Raw genomic sequence first — 25,039 nt, 5'->3', positions numbered from 1 at the left:
TAACAACTTTGTCAACACAACTAAGACTTGGAACAAAAGTTTTTGGCCATATTTTCAAGAAAAAATGGTGCATTCTCCTAAGGCTTGAAGGGATCAACAAAAAACTCTTTCAACAATAATCCCTTCTTGGATAAACTCCAAAAAGATTTGTGGAAAGAATACGAGACAATAGCAATTCAAGAGAAGACTTATTGGCAACAAATGTCTAGATGTGATACCATTAAATTTGGTGATAAAAATTCAAACTCAAAGGCGAATAAAAGACGTAAGAGAAACAAAATCACAGCCTTAAAGAGTGAGGAAGGCGAATGGGTGGACAATGTGGACACTCTTAAAGTTTGGGGTGTTAATTTTTTTAAGAATTTCTATTGTTCAGAATCTGATTATAATGACTTTGTTGTTTCTAATCAGTTTCCTAAGTTACAAGATATGGAGTATCAGGATATGGCTAAGGAGGTATCAAGCGAGGAGATTAAAGATGCGGTTTTTTTTTTTATGGGAAGCTGGAAGGCTCCTGGAAGCGATGGTCTCCCAGCCAAATTCTATCAACAAGCTTGGGATGTGGTGGAAAATTCCCTTACGACTTAGGTGAAAGAAGTTTTTAATGAGACTCACAATATAACAGAAGTGAACAAGACTCTGATAGCTATTATATTGATGCACATCAAGGGCTTTCAATGCAAACCTTGCAATATTGGTGCACATCAAGGGTTGTGTATAGTATTAATAAGTAGAAATCCATCCCCCCCCCCCCCAAAAAAAAAAAAGAATTAAACCAATTGTGATATCTCTCCATACAGACCTAAAGCTATGAGCTCGAAGTTTCAATTATCTCAGCATTAAATTGACCACATTCCCAAATAATGCAGCTTTATTCCCCTTTGTATTCTAATAATTCTACTTTTGTTTTGTGGTAAACAGGAAAAAGGGGGGAGTTATCCTAAAACTGATCCTAAACCGCTAATTGCTATTTGCTGTCTGCAAAATAAACACATCAACAGTTGTCGCGCACACCATGGATGCACGATTCTCAAGACTGTTAATAAAACTAACATTAGACAGACAATCCCGCTCGACAACCAGATAGACAATTCTCACTCAATACAGGTGCTGTGTCCATCCAAATCTTTCTTGAACATGCATAATTGTCAAACTCAAAGTAAAGCATGATAATTGTGCTTCGAGGACATGTAAAATGACTAGCCAAACTAGTGCCAGCAACAGATATTCTTACAGGAAGGAAAAAAATGAGTACGTTCACTTGATCAAAACTATCAAAGACCAAATATATGACATAAGTCTCACCTATCGCTTCCTGGTTCCTCTGAACCATCTCTCTATTCATGGTCTCATAACATCGGAGGCATTCCAAGAGACGAGCAATCTCGAAGTTCTTTAACTCTAGTTGAGCTTCCATCTCTACTTCAACTTCAGCCCTGGCCATTCCTCTCCCAATGGAGTGAGTTCGATATGAATCTTGCAACATGAACTTGTTGACATAGATCTTCCATGGGATAAGAATTCAGGTCAACCGCTGCAACAGCAGTAAGATTTGCAGGCAAAAACAATTCCTGCACTGTATAACCCTTGCCTAATTCTCTCATATTGGCTTTTCATGCTGTTAAGGGACACTTCAGTTTGCTTCCGCTTCTCTATCTCCATCAATAGGCTCAACCTCAATTCACACAATTCAGCTTCAAAATCAATTGTAGAAGTTTGAGCTCCACCTTCAGAAGATAGTTCTGCAGAAAGAGAAAAGACAAGTAAGCTCATCTCCAACAAGAATAAAGAATTTATAAGACCTTCACTACAAGCACTACTAAACCACTATTTGTAAGGCGTATGAAATATACCATACTATGGATAATTCCATGATATAATTAGGATATTCCGCCCACTGCAGCAAGTAGCATAAGTTGAAAATTGGGGGAAAAGTGAGAAAAACAAACAAGGCTCTTATTGCTTGTGTATGTTCCATTGCAACAAAAACAATGGGCAGAAAACTAAACCCAAATTACCTTCCCAAGCATCAAAAAACTCCCCAAGACTGCTGTACTTCATAGACAGTTCTGCGCAGCATTATCTTCAACATCTGTAATACTTGCAAAACTCATTGATTCATTTGGATCAAAGAAATCTTCAATCTCTAAACCTCTTTGTGAATTCATTGTCGGTACCTGTAAATCATTTGTAATGCTACTACTCCCACTTTCCCTGTGTCCAGTCCCAAAGTCACCATTCTTGCTGCTATCAAATTCAAAGTGATAAACACTGTCACCTTGCTCCTTTAGCAGCTTCAGGATTTTTATAAGGAACTTGGAAGTCACCAGCTGAACTTACAATCACCATATCTGAGCTCTTACCAAAAGGCTTTTCACAATCATGGAGAACATTCCGCTCAGCCAGTATGCTGGCCTCTGAAGTGCTCTTGAGGAGGCGCGGGGTACGTCGCTTATGGTTAATGATTGGTGACGGAGGAAATGGAGAGGGTGCATCTGGAAGTGGCGTCACCTCAGGAGTGGCATAAAGAGATGGTTTTAATGGAGGACGAGGAGCCTTTTTCTTCTTCGGGGCGCACTAGCATTCCTCCCATTCTGTGAGTTTGGCAGAGGCATCGAACTCGGAGCAGATCTGTCAACAGGCCTGGAACCTCCAGGCTCTAACAACCTATCCAATGCTATGGCACTAAAGGTCGGCATGGCTGATATCAATCTGCATAATTATCACAAATTCACAAAAAAAAATTAGCACCAATTAATTAGAATTTATAATCAAATAATCGAAACTAACCAACAAATTAGTAGTGACCACAGACCACTGAATTTGCAAAAAGAATCACAGTACTAACTAATTTACAAAAAGACAAAAAAAATAAATCAAACTGCAGTGGTTGTCCTCATTACAAATTTATAGGGTTTAGGATTTGTGCTGTGTTTGTAAATTATTAATCTTTCATATATTGTATTTAAAGTTGGATGATATTTTAAAGTTTATATTAGACTATAATTATACTTTAGTATGTTTATTTATATTTTATTATTTTATTATAAACCAATTATGTCAGTTGAACCACGGTTGAACCGGCTAAACCAGTGAATCAATAACTAGAGTGGTTCGATGACCGGTCCGGTTTTCAGAACCTTGACTAAAACATCATTATAATCTAATAGGAAGATGAGAAATATCATTGAATCTGAGAGGATTAGAAACCAAATTATTCTCTATAGATGCATTATTATCCCCAAGTGCTTCTTGACTAATACTATCTTCTAAAACTTGAAAAAAAAAAAAAAAAACTATAAAAATTAATAATCAGACAAAAATTAAAACAGCCATCATTTACCAACAACAAAAATTAGTAAACAATTTAGCAAAAACACAATCACCCAATAATCAAAAGGACAAGAACATGAAGAAAAATTGTATCACATTGTATAAAATTATATATTCTTCATATATAAAATAGCATCGTTGAGACGTTCATCCAAGTCAAATGCAGCCTTATCTAGAACCAAAACGAAAGCCTTCAAATCAGGAGAATTTGTACCACAAGGACAAACACAATAAACAATTAAAACAAAGATCAACACAGTATGAAAATTACACCAAATTAACAAATTATAGCAAATTATAAGACAACACCACCAATTAAAATTTAAAACAAAGCAACAACACCAACAGGAACAATTGAAAGTTACATAGCAACAACACCAACAATTAAATCACAACACCACAATAAAAGGTTACACATCAGCAATAAACTTTTTCAAAGATTAACAAGGATTATCAAGGTTTCAAGCTTTTAGCTCAATTTTTTCCAGCACATCATGAAAAAAAAGCAACAGAACAGAGTACAGCACAGCACAGCAATAAGCAGAGCTAATCATTCAACAATTCAATCTGAGTAGTATCAGCAGTAGCAGACTCCTAAACCGAAGAACAAAAAACCAAGAACGAAAAAATTCAAAAAAAAAATGAAGAAACCAATCTGAGAAGCACTAGCAGAATCCTAAGCCTTGGTTCTGACTTCTTGAGCAGTCTGAACAGAGGGGCAGAAGCGCGATGGAGACAGAGGCCAAGCAACAAGCACGACTCGAAGACGGTGGTCGGTTGGAAGAAGCTGCTGCGGCTGAGCAAATGAAGGGCAGACTCCAACACGCCGAGCTCAAGGAAGAAGCTGCAATTGGTGGGTTGGAAAATTCGAGCACCACGACCAGACGAAGATGGTGGAGCCCAAGCGCGACGGACGGCGGCAGGAGCCCGACACAGCAGACAAAGATCAGGAATTGACGCTGAGCTCGAGGAAGAAGGTGCGATTGTTGAATGAGAATGAAGTGCGGACAACCAGACGACGACGCTGGTGCCTGAGCACGACGGACGGCAGCAATCCTTGCAGCGGCAGTTGAGAAGCTAGGGTTCCAGGGTTTAGGCTTTGAGCTCTACTACTGAAGGGAAGGAAACGGATTCTGAATTTCTGATGCTCTTGTGTTTCTAAAAGTTCAAAACGGTGTCGTTTCTTGTAAACCAGCTGGGTCCCGATTCAGTCCGACCAGCCTGTTCAGCGGTTTACAAGCGGTTTTCAGAATTGCAGTTTTCTATTTAGGACCAAACTGCATAGGTGTCCGGTTCCCGGTCGGACAGGTTCGACCGGCTGGTCCCGTCCAATTTCAGAACTATGATACAAACATAATTACGTACTTCAGTCCTAGGCTCCTAGCCATTAGTCAAAGTCTTTATTCTTCTTTTCTTTGCATCGTGAAAGTTTTTATTCTTCATCCTCTCATCAAATGCCTGGAGGAACATTATTTTGCTTGTTTGTACCGTTAAAAGAGAGATTTTTTAGAAGTAGAAATAAATATAGAAAATTATTTTTTCTTTAAATATATTTATTTTTATTAAGATAATTATAGTCATAAGTAGAAAAAAAACTATTATACACAACATATTTTTAAGAAAAAGAAAGTATATCTATATTATTATATATTTATTTATTATAAAATAAGATAATTACATAAATTTTTAATAAAAAATACTAGCTATGTGCCTATGTTATTCTTTAATGATAATTTAGTTAACGTATTTTTTCTAACACTAATTGTTAGGGTTTTAACTAACTTGGTTGGTCGAATCATAAGTTCGTTTGTCCGCTCAAACAAAGTCTCTGGGTTCGAATCCCGCAGCAAATTTGAATTAAAAAAATTACTTTATTCATATAAAATGGGATTCTTTCTGGACAACGATTTCCGGGCATGATCTCATTCCTCTATACACAATTAAATTTAGTTTAGATGCCAAACCTGAATAATAGGATGCACACAACAGCAAGATGCATTCGATAAGGAGGGGCATTCCATCCGTTTTCCACAGAAGTTCCATCCCTAGAAAACTTTTTCCCGATAGATCATCAATATTAGCACGCTGGATACATAGAAACCAACTAAGATATTATAATTGATATAGAAAGCACCATTCTTTGCTGATTGCAAATAACAGGCCCTTTTGATGATGTACTGGGTAGTACAAGAATTACAGATGGATACTATATATTACTATATCAGTAAAAGAAATGTGATAAATAAATTAAATGCATTATTCAGACAATGAAATTGCAATTTAATATTGACTCTGATCTATGCCGGTAGTCTCACTAATTACTCTCCAGATTCAATGTGTCATTCAAAGAAGTTTACACCAAAAAGAAACCTTCTATCAAATTTTATGAGCCAAATAAAAATTGAGACAGCTTGGTGCCTATTATTATAAATATTTAATGTTCAATCTTTTTTTAAGTGAGTTTGGCATGAATGAGATTAAAATGCTTTCATAGCTATGAATGTCGCTGAAATTAACGAGGAATGAAAGAAGTACACAAATTCATTCATTACCTTGCCAGAGTTATTTTGATATCTTCTCACATCTCAGCACTAGGGATATGGATGAGCACAAGTAGTTCTTTTCAAAGCAGTGAATTACATGAAAACAAGTTCAACAGGTTAGTGTCTTCAGCCAAATCACCAATAATCTTGACAGGAACACGATCCATCCTTGAAGCTGTGGAACCGGTTAGTGTCGCGAATAACTATTTCTTGAGTTGTGATCCTTGAGACATGCTTCATAAAATTATGGCAATTGCGACAGATACGCAGGTTTTTGAAGATTCGTATTGTTTGCTTATGGCTATTGCTCATAAGGGCAAAGGCAAGAGCCAACTTCTCACTATGGTGATTAAGATGTTCTTCTTTCTCTGTGTCTGGAACATCATGAAGCACATGTTCCATTTGTGGTACATAACCAATCAATCTGAGCTTTTCACCAAGCTCCTCCAATTTCAAATGGATTTCCCTGATGTGAGGATGTCCCCCATCCGACACAAAGACATGTATTTTATTGTTTATTTCTACCCAGCTACAACCAGGTTCCTTTTTCACACCATGGCTGGACATCAAGGCCCTTATTCTTTTGGCCTCTGTCCACCTACCTTTGCTAGCAAAAATATTTGAAAGTAATATGTAAGTTGAGTCTGTCTCACATTTGAGCTCAAATAGCCTTTTTGCTGCTCTTTCACCAAATTTGACATTCCCATGCTTTGCACATGCGCCCAGAACATTCTCCCAGACCAATGCATTAGACGTGAGCTTCATCTCTTCGACAAAACTTTCAACCTCTACAAATCTTCCTGCACGGCTAAGAATGTCAACCATACCAGCATAATGCTCGTCTCTAGGAGTTACACCATAAACATTGCTCATGGAGTTGAAGTGTTGTTTCCCTTCTTCAACAAGACCCATGTGGCTGCATGCAGAAAGGACACCTAAAAAGGTAACATCATCCGGTAAGTTGCCCTCATCTTTCATTTTCTGAAAGGTCTGTAGGGCCTTATCACCCTGACCATGCAGAGAGAATCCACATACCATAGTGTTCCATAGGACTTTATCACGCCAAACCAGTCCCTTAAAAACAGCCTCAGCATCTTCTATGCAGCCACATTTTGCATACATATCGACAAGTGCACCGGAAACAAACATATCAGGCAGAAGTCCACTTTTAAGTGCCATAGAGTGAAGTTGCCTTCCACTTTCAGTAGCAGTTATCCGGGAACAACCACCTAAACAGCCAGCAATAGTGAACTCATTGGGCCTTACTCCTTCTTGCTGCATTGAATTTAAGAATTTGATAGCCTTCTCTTCTTGCTCAGTTTGAGCAAAACCAGTGATCATTACTGTCCATGTGAAGACATCCCTATTGATCAACTTAGAAAAAACTATATATGATTCTTCCATATATCTAAATTTGAGATACATGTCCAAAAGGGCTTTCCCAACATATTCATTTCCATCAAGACTGTTTTTCAGAATTTGAGCATGAACTTGCTTTCCGAACTTTATGTCTAAGAGATCAGAGCAAGACCTTAAAATACTAATAAATGTATACATATTTGGCCTAAATCCTTCGACAAGCATCTGGCAGAAAACATTTGATCCTGATTCAGCGTAACCATAGTCATGAAATCCTGACAATAGAGTATTCCAAGAAACAAGATCTGGCCCTGTCATCGCCTCAAACACCCGATAACCATCATCCACACAACCATTTTTAATGTACATCCCGATAAGGGCATTACTTACAGAGACATCTGATTCAAACCCAAATTTGAAAATACAAGCATGGATGCTTTCTCCATAAAGCAAGTCACCCAATTCAGCAGCAGCACTAACAACACTTGAAAAGGTAAATTGGTTTGGTTCAATTCCAGTATGTCTCATCAAGTAAAATAGCTTAATTGCTTCACTGCTATGACCTTGCTTTTCAAGGCAAGCGATCATTGCACTCCACGAAACTACATCATGGTCTGTGATCATATAAAAAAGTCTTAGTGCATCATCTACCATATCACACTTTGAATATATGTCTACAAGACTGGAACACATGAATTTGTCTATTTCAAAACCACTTTTGATTGCCAAACAATGCACAAGTTGGCCGTCTCTTAATTGTCCTGAATTTGTGCAACCCTTAAGTACACTGGACAAGGTAAATTCACTGAATTCTACTTCTGAATTTATCATTTCACAAAATAATCTAAATGCTCCTTTCCCATCACCCACTTGAGCATGACCATTAATCAACACATTCCACAATACTTCATTCTGCTCAGGCATGCAAAAGAACACTTTATCAGCAAGGTCGATTTCACCACATTTCGCATATAGATTAACTAATGCAGATGCAATAAACACATCAGATAATAAACCCTCCTTAATCACTTCAGCATGAACCTGTTTCCCAAAACTAACATCCCGGCACATAGAACAAGCTTTCAAACAAGTGGCAACCGTGAATTCATTCGGACTGATCCCTTTCTTTCTCATCTCACAAAACAAATCAACACCCTGCCTGCCATTTCCCTGAGCTACAAATCCCTGAATTAATGCAGTCCAGGACACGACATCTTGTTCAGGCATTTCATCAAGCGCCTGGCATGCATAACTGGAGTAGTCACATTTTGCATACAAGTTGATGAGTGAAACCCAAAAGTGAGAATCAGGGTCCACCCCAGTTTTTATCTGGTGACCATGAATGGCCTTTCCCTCATTCAAAGCTCCTCTCAAAGCACAATTACCCAACAAGGAAGAATATCGTTTAAGCCTCTGCTTGCTACCCACGTTTGACGGTTTCATCTCAATGTTCTTCTCTGTTTGAGGCACTGAGCGATGATTTATACCACTAGGGTCTCTTTTAGGTGTTGTCCCTGACCTCTGTTGAGCTGAACTAACTGTGGAAAAAATGTTGAAGGGGTTTCGTGGTGGTTTATGTGAAAAGATTTGAACTTGGAGAATGGGTAGGGAGAGAAACTGAAAACTGTGTAGGTTGCACAATCCATAGGACACAGTTGCGTATTCCATGAAAACTTTCACTTTTATTTTGTTTGATGATTATTTTTGGACAAGCTGAAGAATAAACCAACAAACAAAGAGAGAGTTAGGCAATGCTGGAAATAAAGTAGAGGCATATCAACTACAACCATCATAGATGAATGTGTTGAGGTACTTCAATTTTGCATAATCTGTTATCTTTAAGTGTCTTGATGCACTTAATAGGGGTGTGTGTACATGGGTAGGGTGAAAGCACAGACCTGGCCCTCAATATTCTCCAGGTCAATTTTTGAGAACCTAACCCAGCCTTAAACCGGATGAAACCTCATTATTCTAAGGTCCAAATTTATTACACAAGAAAAGCAAGCAATTTCAAGGGAAATAGCCTGTAAAAATGCAACAAATCCTTTTACACAGAACACATATTACGTTGTTAGGCATTTGAAACGTGGTATGTCCAAGATTCAAAAAGGATCAAAGATAAATCAAGAACTGCAAGCAATCATATGCATGGCACTTATATATTGTGTTTGCGAAGATGGGTTAGTGAACCTAAATGGCAAGCTAAACAGAAGCAAACTAAGGCCTTCCTCCTTCCATTTAGCTTTTAATTACACTCAAATGATAACCAAAACAGAATTAAATTAAGGCCCCAGAATGTTAATTAGTTCATCATTAGCAACAAGGTTTAATCACAAACAAGCAAATTAAGGTTCTTTTTGGGCAGAACAGAGAAGAAAGATTAAAGAACTAACATTGAATTTAATCAGTTTAATCACACATTGTATTTTCAATCATAAAGAGGCAAAACCGGTACTAATCTAATAAAATAACTTGATGAACAAAGAATTTAAAAAAAAAATCGAATTAATCCATATTGTTAATATATCAAGTAATCAATTAATCAGAATCAAGATATTGAGAGAGGCACAGAAGACTAGAAGAGAGCTGACCGGTGGCGAGAGAGTGTACAACTGCAGTGTCGGAGACTGGGTGAGTAGAGAGCACAGCAGCAGCGGGAAGGAGCTTAAAGTTTGCAGCCTCGCTGCAGAGACATTAAATAGCGACAGCGAAGATGGAGAGAGAACACATAGCAGCAGCCGGCGGTTAAGACATGCGAGTAACGCTGGAGAAAGAAGTAGCAGCCGTTCGGGTCTGAGAGAGATACTCGAACAGGGATTTGTACAATTTTTCTTCATGTTCTTGTCCTTTTGATTATTGGATGATTGTGTTTTTGCTAAATTGTTAACTAATTTTTTTTGTTGGTAAATGATGGCTGTTTTAATTTCTATCTGATTATTAATTTTTATAGTTTTTTACAGTTTTAGATGATAGTTAGATAGTATCAGTCAAGAAGCACTTAGGGATAATAAATTAATAATACATGCCTAGAGAATAAGTTGGTTTCTAATCCTCTTAGTTTCAATGATATTTCTCATTTTTCTATTAGATTATAATTATATTTTAGTCAAAGTTCTGAAAATCGAATTGGTTATTAAATCACTCTAACTATTAGTCACCAAAAAAAAAATTACTCTAACTATTAGTTTATTAATTTAACTGATTTAATTGTGGATTATAGTTCAACTAAAATAACTATTTTATAATAAAATAATAAATAAAATATAAATAAATATAATTATAGTCTAATATAAATTTTAAAATATCATTCAACTTTAAATACAATTTAAGAAAGTATAATAATTTACAAATACAGCACAAATCCTAAACCTTATAAATTTGTAATGAAGACTACTACAGCACAATAAATGAAATATGAAAGATTAATAATTTACAAATTACAATTTTGTAATGAGGATTAACTAAGGACCCATTTGGAAAACTTCAAAAGCTATTTTTTTTTGAGCTTTTAACTTATGAAAAGTAGTAGTATTAATGTCAGGTGCAATTTTTAAAACTAAATTGTAGCTTTCTAAGAAGCTATTTAAATGCTTATGGAGAAGTTAAAAAAAATGACTTCTCTTGTAATAAAAAGCTTTTTATCACATTTCTTTTAAAATAAGCACTTTTAAAACTAAAAATTAAACATAAAATAACTTATTTATAAACTACTTTTAATATAAACTTTTATTATTTAAACTATTTTTTCAAAAGGAGCTTAATTAAGCTGTTTACCCAAACTGGAAAGCACAAACACAACATAAACACAGCACAATTAAGCACAAACAATTAAACAAAGATCAATGAGGATGAAATAAAGCACAAACACAACACAATTAAGCGGAATAAAAACACAAAAGTCAAAACAGCACAATTCCAGCAGCACAACACTTCGCAAAAAAGCACAAAACACGGCACAATTAAAGAACAAATACTGCACAAACCCTAAACCCTTAAAATTTGTGATGAGGATTGAGGACAAATACAGCAGAATATATGAAAGATTAATAATTTATAAATCTGTAATGGGGTTAAGCACAATTAAGCCCAATAAAAACACAAAACAGCACAATCCGAGGTTTCCAGTAGCACAGCACTAGGCAAAAAAATACACAAAACAAAGAACAGCAGCACAGCAGAGCAGCCAGAGCTAATCAATTAATCATTCGACAAAAACCCAAAACATTCAATATTTATTCAATAATTAATATGATTTCTGAATAAAAAAAACGAAGAGCAAGCACTAGCAGTGAGCACTGACCTTCGATCTGAGCAGTCTGGGCAGAGTAGGACGGACAGAGGTTGAGCGCAAAGGACAACGGCGACTAGACAACGACGACTAGACCACGGCGACCAGACGAAGACTAGTAGACGACCACACCATTGGTGAATGAGGAGACGAGTTGGAGACTCCGGCAACACGACCAGACGAGGACGGAAGCCCCTGAGCGCAACGGACGGCGGCGGAAGCGTGGCTGAGCAGACGAAGGCGACGGACACCAAGCTCGAGGAAGTAGCTGCGATCGGTGACAGCAAACAGGGGTTGGAGACTTGGAGCACGAGGGAAGCTAGATGGACGGCGAACTTTGGGTGCGACGGACTGTGGTAGTGTGCCACTCCTTGCGGTGGTGGTGTAGGATTAGAAGGCTAAGGTTTTTTATTGGGTTAATACTCAAATTCGTCCCCGAAAGATTACGCGATCTTCATTTTCGTCCCCGAATGATTTTTTTAATCAAATTAGTCCCTAAAAGATAAAAAATAAGTCAAATCAATCCTTCTGTCAGTTGGACGATGACGTGGCACATTAAGTGCCACGTGGCAGGTCAGTGACACGTGGCATACCCAGGTCAACGCCACGTGTCACTTGACATGTAAAAAAGATTTTTATAGTCAAAATAGTCCTTAAAAGTCCAGACGTAAGTCATTTTCATCCCTCAAATTTTAAAAATTAGTCAAACTAGTCCTTATATAATTTTTTTATTTTTTCTTCATAATATTAAATTTGAAATATTTTTTGATACTACTAATTTTAATAGAAATGTAATTGACAAATAAAACATTAGTAATTGTATCTTTTCTTCTTAAAATTTTTTTTTCAATAAAATTATCTCTCTCCTTTAATTCTTTTCAAAATCTCTCTTATTCTTTTCTATTCCAAAACATTTTTCTTACATACATTTTGCTGGAATATATATATATATATATATATATACTCAAAATTGAAATGTATGTATTTATTAACCTAAACAAAATTATATGCTCGAAATCAAAATTTATGTATGTTAAGCTAAACAAAGTTATACCACTATTTTTTTCTACTACATCTTTTTTTTGTCCATTACGGTATTACTTACGTATAGAATGTAATGATGGTAATACTTAGAGTCAAAATTTGTGGATCTTCTTGAATTTTGACTCTAAGTATCACTACCATTACATCCTATATGTAAGTAATACCGTAATGGAAAAAAATATGTAGTAGAAAAAAAAATAGTGGTATAACTTTGTTTAGGTTAACATACATAAATTTTGATTTTGAGCATATAACTTTGTTTAGGTTAATAAATACATACATTTCAATTTTGAGTATATATATATATATATATATATATATATTCCAGCAAAATGTATGTAAGAAAAATGTTTTAGAATAGAAAAGAATAAGAAAGATTTTGAGAAGAATTAAAGGAGAGAGATAATTTTATTGAAAAAAATTTTTAAGAAAAAAAGATACAATTACTAATGTTTTGTTTGTCAATTACATTTCCATTAAAATTAGTAGTATAAAAAAATATTTTAAATTTAATATTATGAAGAAAAAATTAAAAAAAATTATATAAGGATTAGTTTGACTAATTTTTAAAATTTGAGGGATGAAAATGACTTACGTCTGGACTTTCAAAGACTATTTTGACTATAAAAATCTTTTTTACATGTCAAGTGACACGTGGCGTTGACTTGCCACGTGGCACTTAATGTGCCACGTCATCGTCCAACTGACAGAAGGACTGATTTGACTTATTTTTTATCTTTCAGAGACTAATTTTATTAAAAAAATTATTCGGGGACAAAAAAGAAGATCGCGTAATCTTTCGGGGACGAATTTGAGTATTAACCCGTTTTTTAATTTTATTTCTTTCTGAATGAAAGAAAGAAGGGGAGAAAGGGGCTTTTGGGGTGGGGGAAGAAAGGAAGGAGCTTCGTATTGTGTAAACCGGCTGGATCCTGGTTCAGTCCGACTGACTAGTTTTCAGTCAATTCAACAGTTTTCTGATGATTTATAAAAGAGCGGTTTTTTCGGTATGGACTAAACCGCAAAGTCTCCCAGTTTTCAGTTAGATCAATTCGGTCCGCTGATCCATTTTGATTTTCAGCATAGTTGTCAATACTGAACCGGTGATTGAATCGGTCAAGTTACTGGTTTACTGGTTTATTGGTTCAACCGATGAGTTACTGGTTCAACCGGTAAAACCGTTCTCACGTAAATAAAAATATATAATAGTAAAAAACCTAAAATTAAAATTTGAAATACATATTTTTACTAACATTTTAAGAACAATTAAGTCAAATTCTATAAATAACTAATACAAAGATAGACATATAATTAGTTCATACTACTATATAGTATCTTAATTAGACACAATAAGAATAACAATCTATGAATTATATCCAAATAATAATTTTAAAGTCTAAATATTTTTATATAATTAAATAATTATATAAATTTATTTTTTTCTCGGAAGTAATTTTTATATTCATTATATTTTTATTTTAAAATTAATTAATTTGTACTTTAATTAAAAAATGAGTTTTTAGGGTTTAGGGTTTAAGTCTCTCTCTCTCTCTCTCTCTCTCTCTCTCTCTCTCTCTCTCTCTCTCTCTCTCTCTCTCTCTCTCTCTCTATATATATATATATATATATATATATATTATGAAAAGCATTGACAACATAAAGAAATGGGTTAGTGCAGTGGTTGTCAACTTGGTCTTCATTCTAGAAGAGCCAAGTTCGATTCCCACTCCTTGCAATACTGGTTCATTTTCTTAAGCGGTCAGTATACTAAACCGAACCGGTACAAAATCTGGTTCACTAATCCGGTCTAATTTTTACAACTATAATTTTAGTATCTTTATTAAAATTTTATTTATTATTTTATTATAAAATAATTATTCCAACTCAACTACAGTTAAATCAAGTTACGAAAAAAAACTACTGTTAAATTAATAAATTAGTAACTAAAATAAATCAATCATCGATTTGATTTTCAAAATTTTGTAACTTAATAATATTTATTTATGTATTTATAATATATTAAAAAAATCCAAAAATAGTTCCACAATCATCCTTAGATAGTTGATTTCAATTTATGTTACTGGGTAAGAACTTTTTTCATATGACATAATTTTCTATCTTTACGATATGCCATCAAATTTCGATTGTTTCATCTCCTCATAATAACTTATTTTTGTATAATATTATAAGATTTTCTTAATATTATTTTTATTTAATAATTATAATTTAGTTATAAAATTTATTTTATTATTTTATATATTTATTATTTCTCGTTCTTCATTATTCTTTACTATAAAGTTGGTGTTTAACTTTAACTTTATAATATATTAAAAGACAGTTTAAAGTAGTTTCACAATTATCCTTACGCATTTGATTTTACTCTATATTCTTACATAAAAAAAATTTTTTTTTAGATGGCAATAATCTTCTATTTTTGTAATATATTACAAGATTTCTATGATCTCATCTTCTCGTAATAATCTATTATTGTATAATATCATGAAATTCTTTTTTAATATTATTTTTCTTTGATAGCTATAATTGAGTTATAAAATTTGTTTCATTATTTCATACCAAGTCTATTGCTTCTCAACTTTCATTATTCTTCAATTATAAAATTAGTGTTTAACCTTAACTTTTTATATTCTCTTCTTCTTTATTTAGACTACCCATTTTTTTTAGTAAAACTCCTTCTCGGTCTCTAACCATTTACGAAATTGACTTGGTGCCCCCTCACTATTGGAAATTAACAACGCGGTCCTTATCCATTCTCTCTGTGTGACTGAAAGGACCCTCTTAACCGGATTCCGGTTAAGAGGGTCCTTTCAATCACACAGAGAGAATGGATAAGGACCGTGTTGTTATTTTCTAATAGTGGGGGACCGGAGAGGAATTTTACTTAAAATTGGAAAATAAATTAAAAAAAACATTGTTTTAAGTTTTGCATCTAATGCATTCTGCCATATTTTACATGTGAACGGAGAGCAAACAACGTCAAACTTAATAGATAGCACAAAATTATTAACAACGAGACTTAACACAAAAGTGATAATTATTTGGGTTGATTAAGCATTATTATGTCTTGGATTTAGGGTTTTAAGAACGACATGTATGTTCTATATTATTGAACCTAAAAAAAAAAGTTAGTTCAAGATTATTATTCCATACACCTTTTTCTAGAAAAATTAAACTGTTTTTTTTATTAGTGAAATTAAATTCATCAACCATAATTTTAATAGTAGGATTACATGTAGAGACTAAATATTCTTTTTAGATTTTTAGAAGTGATATTTGTTTCATCCAAATGTTCGTGATATGACTAATTAATTTTAATTTAATTTTACGTATTTTAATTTTGTTTATTTAGTTACTAATTTAAATTTTATGTCAGAGGATTTAGAGTTTTCTTTATTTAACCTAAAATTGAGTGAGTTTCTTCGATTTAATTTCCAAACCAGTGAACAAATTATATTGAGGTATTTCTTTCTTATTGCATCAAGTAATTGAATACAAAGAGATCTCTTTGTATTCAATTACTTGATGCAATAAGAAAGAAATACCTCAATCTAATTTGTTCGTTTGGAAATTAAATCGAAGAAACTCACTCAACTTTAGGTTAAATAAAGAAAATTCTAAATTCTCTGACATAATTAGTAACTAAATAAACAAAATTAAAATACGTAAAATTAAATTAAAATTAATACAAACATTTGAATGAAATAAATATTACTTCTAAAAATCTAAAGAGTAAATTATCATTTTTGTCCCTAACGTTTGGGGTAAGTCCCAAAGTTATCCCCTAACGTTTCAATCGTCCTATTTAAGTCCCTAACGTTTCAAAACTGACTCAATGTTGTCCTGCCGTTAGGGATCCGTTAACAGAATTGACGGCGGGACAAAATTGAGACGATTTTGAAACGTTAGGGACTTAAATAGGATGAAAACGTTGGGGACAAAAATGATACATAGAAATAAATTTTAATTTTATCATTCAATAATATCAATTTTTTACTATACATAGTATTCAATTATTTTTTAATCACATCTAAGTAAATTACACTTAACCATATTACTTTCATTTTAAATAAATTAATTTTTTTATAATTTTACTCTTAAAGATTTTTAGTTATCATGAAATATTTGTAGAATGACTAGTATATAAACTTGCAGAAAAGAAAAAAAATAATATATATATATATATATATATATATAAAATAAAATATAAATTATACCTTTTGTCTCTAATGTATCAAAATTCTTTAAATTATAAAAAAATAAATTTATTTAAAATGGAAGTAATGTGATTAAGTGTAATTTATTTAGATGTAATTAAAAAATAATTGAATACTATGTACAGTAAAAAATTAATATTATTGAAAGATAAAATTAAATTAAAATTTATTTTTATGTATCGTTTTTGTCCCTAACGTTTTTGTCCTATTTAAGTCCTTAACGTTTTAAAATCGTATCAATTTTGTCCCGTCGTCAATTCTGTTAACGGATCCCTAACGGCAGGACAACATTGAGTCAATTTTGAAACGTTAGGGACTTAAATAGGACGATTGAAACGTTAGGGACAACTTTGGGACTTACCCCAAACATTGGGGACAAAAACAATACTTTACTCAAATCTAAAAAGAATATTTAGTCTCTACGTGTAACCCTACTATTAAAATATTTAGTCCCTAACCATCTAGAAAAGGACCTGGCGCCCCTTGACCATTAGAAAATAACAACACGATCCTTATCTATTCTCTCGTGTGACTAAAAGTACACTCTTGTCGGTTTTCTAGTAAAAAATAACCGGAAGTACCGGTAAGAGGGTCCTTTTGGTCACATGGAGAGAATGGTTAAGGACCGCGTTGTTAATTTCCAATGGTGAGGGGGCGCCAGGTCAATTTCGTAAATGGTTAGGGAACGGGGAGGGGTTTTACTTTTTTTTTTATCTTTTCTTACATAATTTCTTATCTCTTTTTCTTTTTTTTTTTCTCCACTCTTGCTAATTTATTGCAGTACTAAAATTTGGTTAATGATCAAAGTTTTTTTTTTAATGTACAAAACGTATTTATTAGGTGATTGTGTGATATATTCATTAATTTTTCTATTTTTTGTGTAAGTGTATTATTAGTTACTAGCAGCTTAATAGGCGGCTCATGCTTGTTCAACCACTTTTCTATTATTTTTGAAGAATTATTTTTTATATTTTTTAAATTATAAATTTAAAATAAAAATTAAAAAATTAAAATAATAAATTATTAATAAATAAAACTAAAAATTTCATAAATTATTAAATTTTTTAATTTATATAATAAATAAATTCAATTAAATTAGGTATAATACCAAAATTATTAGGTTGTTATTATGGGTAATAAAATTAAGATAAAAATATACAAATATTATTTATGAATTAGTTATTTATAAATATTTGTAAATTTATTTTTTAATATTATTTAATATCAAACAGATATAAAAATTTATATTTAAAACATTCTTATTTTTCACGCATAATTTTAATGAGTAAAAAAATATATTTTTAACTTTATATTCAACATCTTAAATTATCTTGGATTTTATTATTTTTTAAAATTATTAATTTTTATTTTCATTATCCTTTTCTCTTATCATTCACTATACACGTATCTACACATATCTGTTATTATCTTACCACCACTATTTTACTGGTTTGTTCTCTCTTCATTCCTCATTTTCTTCTTTTTTCCACCTTCTCTTTTCAAATCACAATTAATTATCATTGTATACCATTTTTGTAACTCTCAATCTTATCTATTACTTGAATCCACAACCACTCATTAGGTTATCTTTTGAGTCGCTAAAGATTTGTTAAATTTTTTTTTTTTGTATCTTTTTGAACTTAAAATTTATAACTATTAACAATTTTGTTTTCCTATCAATAGATATATGATAAAAATAATAATAAATTAGAACTTACATGATCCACGAGGTAGAAAAAGACAGAAAAATAAATAATGTAATTGTTGACACAGTGAAAACATATTAGGTATCAGACAAATAATACAGTAAATATAGATATAAAAAATTAAAAATTTGTATAAAATAATTTTTTTTAACTTACAACTTCTATCTATCACAAGAAAATTTCAATAACATTCTCTCTTGATAAAAGGAGAATACTACTCCTCTCTCTAAATATAGGGAAAAAATCTCTCAAAAAAATCTCTCTATTTAACTCAATGTTACTATTATTCTTATTAAATGAAATTGATTAAAATAAATTAAGAAGGCTCAATTCATAGATGCATTTCTTTAATATAAACCATCTATCAATTTGAAATAAATAATTCTTCTCTTTTTTTCTACCATTAAAATTCTATGGTTATAAGTTAGGAATGTTTATATCCTTTCATTTTATTTAGCTTTCTACCAAAATAACTTTACTAAATTTACAATCTCCAACTTAAAGTTAATTTTGGTATTAAAAGTCTCACTATTTTCATATTGCTCATGTAGTCAATAGGCCATAGGAGAATCTGCACCATTCAAATTTATCAGTGTTAATTGGCTTTGTCATGGCATCTGTTAGGTCATCTTTAATATGAATCTTTTACATATTCACACTCCCTTCTTCGACTACTTCTCGAACAAAGTGATATTGTATTGCATTGTTGTCCTTGAATAAAAGACAGAATTTCTTGTAATGTGCAAGGCACTGTGACTGTCACAATACACAAGAATTTTCTGTTGTTTGTGTCTGAGTTTCTCCGTCAATCTTTGGATCCAAATAGCTTCGTTGCATGCTTGTGTAGCTGCCATATATTCAGCTTCTATAGTAGATAGAGCTATAACAGTATGTAATTTAGATAGTCAGCTCACAACTCTTTCTATAAGTATGAACACATATCTAGTAGATTTTTGTTTATCAAGATCATCTGCAAAGTCTAAATCAACATATCCATTGATAATGAATTTTGATCCTCCAAAACATAATGCAACATTCGAGGTCCCTTTGATATTCTTAGGATCCTCTTAACAGCATTCCAATGCTCTTTACCTGGATGTGCCATAAATCGACTTACCACCGCAACTGCTTGAGCAATATCTAGCTTCGTACAGATCATGACATACATAAGGCTTTCCACCTGTGATGCATATGGTACTTGAGACATTTCCATCCTCTCTGCTTCACTACTAGGGCACATACTTGAGGATAATTTAAAATTCATAAGAAGTGGGATTGAAATTGGCTTACATTCTTGCATGTTGAAGTGTTGCAAGATCTTCTTCAAATAATTATTTTGCGATAGCCAAATCTTCCTATCCCTTTTGTTTCGGTGGATTTGCATTCCTAAAATCTTGTTTGCTGGACTCAAGTCTTTCATATCAAACTCCCTAGCCAACTATGCCTTTAATTCTTAAATTTAATCTTTGTTGGGCCTACCACAAATATGTCATCCACATACAATAGTAGAATGACGAAATCATTATCACCAGACCTCTCATATTAGATATAATGATCTGAACTAAGTTTGTTGTATCCAAGGCTAATAATGAAAGAATCAAATCTCTTGTACCAACACTTTAGTGCCTGCTTTAGACCGTACAGAGATTTAGTTAACCTGTAAACCAAATTTTCTTTTTATTGTTCTTCAAAACCTTCTAGTTAGAGCATATATATATCTTCTTCAAGTTCTCCATGAAGAAAAGTAGTCTTTACTCTTTACATCTAATTGCTCTAGATGTAAATCAAATACAGCAAACATAGTCAAAACTACTCTGATAGTAGTTAGTCTCATCACTAGAAAAAATATTTCATTAAAGTCAACACCTTCTTTTCGAGCATATCCTTTGACAACCAATCTTTCACGATATCGTTCCACCTGATCACTACTATCTCGTTTGATCTTGTAAACCTGTTTGTTACCAATGACTTTTCGACCTACTGAAAATGCAACAAGATTTTAGGTATGGTTCTTACATAATGCCTCGTTTTTTTCTTGCATTGCTGTCATCCACATAGAACATCTAGATTGGACATAGTCTCTGTAAAAATTGTTAGCTCTCCATCTTCTGTCAGAAGAAGATATGTATCATAGCTTGTTAAAATATAATTTAATTACCATGATAGTATTTTTTTTGTCAAGTGGATTAACAAACTTCTATGTCATTGGCCTCTTTTTTTGTTCTTCGTGCTCTGATTCTGCTTCCAAAAAATTACTTTTTATGCATTTCTCATCTCTTTTAATAGTGGCTATCTCTTTAACAGTGCTATCATTTTCTTGTTCTCTTTATAATTTATCTTCCGCAAATATTACATCTCTACTGATAACTACCTTGCGAGCAGTGGGATCCCATAGGCGATACCCCTTAACTCTATCAGCATAACCCAAGAATATACATTTTCTAGACTTTAGATCCAGTGTTATTCTTTCCTGAAAATTGTACATCACGTACACAGAACAACCAAATGTATATAAAGAAGAATAATTAGATAGTTTACCTTGCCACATCTCCATTGGTGTCTTCAATCCAATTACAGTCGATGGTGACCAATTTATTACATAACAGGCAGTTTTAACAGCTTCTACCCAAAAAGACTTGGCTAAACCTGCAATTTACAACATAGCTCGTGCTCTTTCTAGGAGAGTCCTATTTATTCACTCTGCTATACCATTTTACTGAGGCGTATATACAACTGTGAATTGCTGTTGAATACCTGCTTGCTTGCAAAATGTTAGAATGTCACCATCGATATATTCTCCTCCATTATCTATCCTTAAATACTTGATCTTTTTTCCATATTCAAGTTCCAACTTTGCTTTAAACTCTTTAAATATCGCAAACACGTCTGACTTCTTCTATTAGGTAGACCCATAACCTCCTAGAGTAACCATTAATAAATTATACAAGATATTTTTCTCCTCCTAGGGACATCTCCTGCGATTCTCATACATCAGAATGAATCAGCTCTAATATGTGCTTGTTTCAAGCAATTGATTTACCAAACATCAATTTATGTTATTTGCTTGTAACACAATGCTTACAAAATAATAATTTTACCGATTTGATTTTGGGAATGAGATTACGTTCCACAAAAATTTTTAAGCCTCATTCTAACATGTGGCCCAGTTTATGATGCCATGTCATTGTCATTTTTTCTTGGCTTACTGAGGTAACTGATGTCTCTGCCTCTTGCAAAGTATCTCGCATAAGGATGTATAGATTTGCTACATTTTTTCCGTTTTTATTACCACAAGAACACGTTTAACAAGTTTCAAGATCTCACCTTCAATATGGGTCTTACAACTAAGTTCATACAGTTGTCCAATCGACAACAAATTCTTCTTTAAGCCTTTCACATATCTTACCCATTGAAGTGAACAAACAGAATCATCAAATACTTTTATTTTGATAATACTCATTCCAATAATTTCTAAGGCATGATCATTTTTCATGAACACAAATCCTTCCACGACTTGTTCATATATACAAAACCAATCATGATGAGGAGCCATATGTCAGGTTGCTCCTAAATCAACAATCTAGGTATCAGTGAGTTGTTTACTGTCTTTAGAACCCATTATTGCTTCGCCATACAAGAGTTCTCCATCCTTAGAGGTACTTGCAACATATCCTTGAGAACTTGATTATTTTGGAACCTTTTCTATACTCTTTTTATTCCAATAATCTTTATTGAAGTGCTCTCTCTTACCACCATTGTAACATTTGAATTGCTTCTTTCTTTGTGACTTTGGTCTACTTTAGCTCCCACTGGAACCACGCTCCATTGATCTCCCTCGCTCTCATCCTTCTACTTGCTTTGAGCTCTCTAATTTATCTTCCTTATTCTTGCATCTCGATTCTTCTTCAAGAATCACAACATATATATCATCAAAGGAAAGATAGTCTGTCAAAATATTATTGGTTAAGTTAATGATGAGCTAATCATCGGATCTAATAGACTTTGAAATAGGAATTTTGTACGCTCATTTTCTGCTATGTTGTATTCCAACGATGAAAGTTGAAAAAATAACATATTTAAATTATTGATGTGATCCGTTATCGATGTAGACTCACTTATTCTAAGAGTATAAAATCTTCTCTTGACATGGATAATAGAAGTTCCCAAATACTCTGGTGTGGATCGAGCCCCTATTAATGAGAAAAATTAGTTACCAAGTACTGTCACTACATCAATGCCAATATGGATGTCATTGTAAATATATGAATATGCTTTGATATTTTTGAAACTCAATCTCAATATTCAACAACATCATAAACCAAAAGCATTGATTGTGAAAAATAAAGAAGACAAAGACTATTCACAAGATTCTACCTTTACTCAATCTCAATATTTAACAAAAGTATCATCAACAAATTCTTTTGTAGCCTTTGAAACCAACAAAAAAAACAAATTAAAATAGAGACCATATAAAAATAGGATAAATAAAAAAGAAAAAAAGGTATAGAGAAAACATCAAAGATGACAACAATATTAGAGAGAGTGAGAGAGAGATGGAGAGAGACGAATAGAGAGCAACAGTGAGACAGAGAGGGAGGGAAATCGAGAGAGAGAAAGAGATAACCGTATTGGAAGCACTAGAGAAAATGGTGGGCTTCCTCGTTGGAGGTGAAGTGGATGCCGACGAGGGGAGTGGGGCAGGCAGGATGGGGTGATCCGTTAGGGAACCGTTGGAATTGAGAAATGGGAAAGGGGAAGGGGAAGGGGAAGGGGAAGGGAAATTGGGTGGGTTCTTTGTTTTTTATTTTTTCATTTAAATTATTAAGGATAATTTAGTAATTTTATGTATTTAAGTCTCTATTTTTATTTTGAACCAAACAAAATATTGAGACATAATTCAGTCTTATACATCTTATATTAAACACAATACTTAAGACTTTGTTTCTCAGTCTCTGTCTCCAAATTTTTGTCTCTCAGTCTCATTCTCCCTTTCAAATGCTACCTTAGGGTTAGGTCTTTGGGTGGGGTTTGTAAACCCATTCGATTAGGATTTTCTCTCCCAGAATCGAAAACTAAACCGCAGAAATAACTAAAAAAATGTCATTTTTGGTTTTCGATTGTCGATTTTTTTGTTCAATTGATCGGTCTTATTTGGATTGAATTGATTTTTTACATCCTAAATATTACGTACTCCTATTATTATATTAGATTTGAAGCAACCGACTTAATTTAATTCAATGCAAATAAACGTATTCGCATTATTGTACTTGTAATATATGATGCTAATGTATTTACATACATTAAAATGCTAGTACCAGCAATAATTAGATCATTTATTTTGGGTAAATATAAGATTCTTTTAATTATCAAATAGTTATCCAATGTTTGTACTCATTTAAAAAATTTTAAAAATTAATTAGGCAGTAATCATAATTAACCATATGAGTACAATAATACGAATACATTTGTTTTTATTGGATTAAATTAAATCATTAATTTAAATTATATTCATCTAAATTTTAAATTAAAAATTTTATAATTTTAAAATTTTAAATTATTTTAATAAAATAAGATGAAATAGAAAAATAAAAATTAAATCAACACAATACTATCTAAAATATTATATCAATGTATCAAGAGATTTTGCACAATAATGCTCCGCATCCATGTTATATTAGCAACCAAGTCATTTACATACACATGCGCACGTTTTTTTCGCGCTTCTTCTTCTTCTACTACAAAATTCGTGCACGAAGGTTCTTCTCTTCTTCTTCTTTGATGATGCTGCGTCTTCTTCTTCTTTTTCTTTTTCGTTATCTTTCTCTCTCGTTATCGTCATCTTCAACAATTTTGAATTAAATGGATTGGAATGGAATCTAATGCAATTGAATAAAGTGATAATGAATAATTTCATCATTCTTTGCTAAAATCAGTGTTGTTTATGAATTTGAATTTGAATAGAATGCATGAGTTTCTGAATTTATAGAATACACAATTCTCGGTTCATTTGTTATTATACAATGGTGTTGTTATAATAATATTTCGATTCATTTGCAGTCCAGGTGTGTTGTCGATGAACAATTTATTCCAATAGTTGGGATGACTGTCAAGACAAATTAAATAGAATGGAATAAAATCTAATACAATTGAATAAAGTGATAATGAATAATTTTATTATTCTTTGCCAAAAAAAGACTCAATCATCAACAAAAATACATCAAATTTATTTTTGGACCCAAATGAACCTCAATTAAACTAAGAAATGAACCGAAATTACTTAAAGAATAAAAAATTTGATCAATACTTATCAGTAGCATCAAGTGAACCTCAATTAACATACAAATGAATCGAAATTAGTTCAGATTTGAACAAGCAGTCAAAAAACTTAATCATCAATAAAAACACATCAAATTCATTTCTGGATCCAAATGAACCTCAATTAAACTAAGAAATGAACCAAAATTACTTAAGGAATAAAAAATTTAGTCAATACTTATTAGCAACATCAAGTGAATTTCAATTAACACACAAATG

The 25,039-nt window shown here is 32.6% G+C and overlaps 1 protein-coding gene and 1 pseudogene across 1 annotated transcript; both read right to left on the bottom strand.

Moving 5' to 3' along the window:
* Positions 1-803: 803 nt before the first annotated feature.
* Positions 804-4,402, bottom strand: LOC114925062 (uncharacterized; annotated as a pseudogene).
* Positions 4,403-5,297: 895 nt separating this feature from the next.
* On the bottom strand, positions 5,298-10,086 carry LOC112738196 (putative pentatricopeptide repeat-containing protein At3g15130). Its single transcript, XM_029291583.2, has 3 exons — positions 9,827-10,086; positions 5,886-8,948; positions 5,298-5,418 (listed from the first exon to the last, which is right to left on the bottom strand). The coding sequence occupies exon 2, from the start codon at positions 8,901-8,903 to the stop codon at positions 6,012-6,014; it is 2,892 nt and encodes a 963-aa protein (XP_029147416.1). The 5' UTR covers positions 8,904-8,948; positions 9,827-10,086; the 3' UTR covers positions 5,298-5,418; positions 5,886-6,011.
* Positions 10,087-25,039: the final 14,953 nt, after the last annotated feature.

Source organism: Arachis hypogaea, chromosome 13 (assembly GCF_003086295.3).
Source record: "Arachis hypogaea cultivar Tifrunner chromosome 13, arahy.Tifrunner.gnm2.J5K5, whole genome shotgun sequence".
NCBI lineage: Eukaryota > Viridiplantae > Streptophyta > Magnoliopsida > Fabales > Fabaceae > Arachis > Arachis hypogaea.
This window is presented reverse-complemented; position numbering and strand designations above follow the sequence as displayed.

Coding starts and splice junctions, on each gene's coding strand:
- LOC112738196 (XM_029291583.2), bottom strand. CDS start 8,903: ATGGAATACGCAACTGTGTCCTATGGATTGTGCAACCTACACAGTTTT.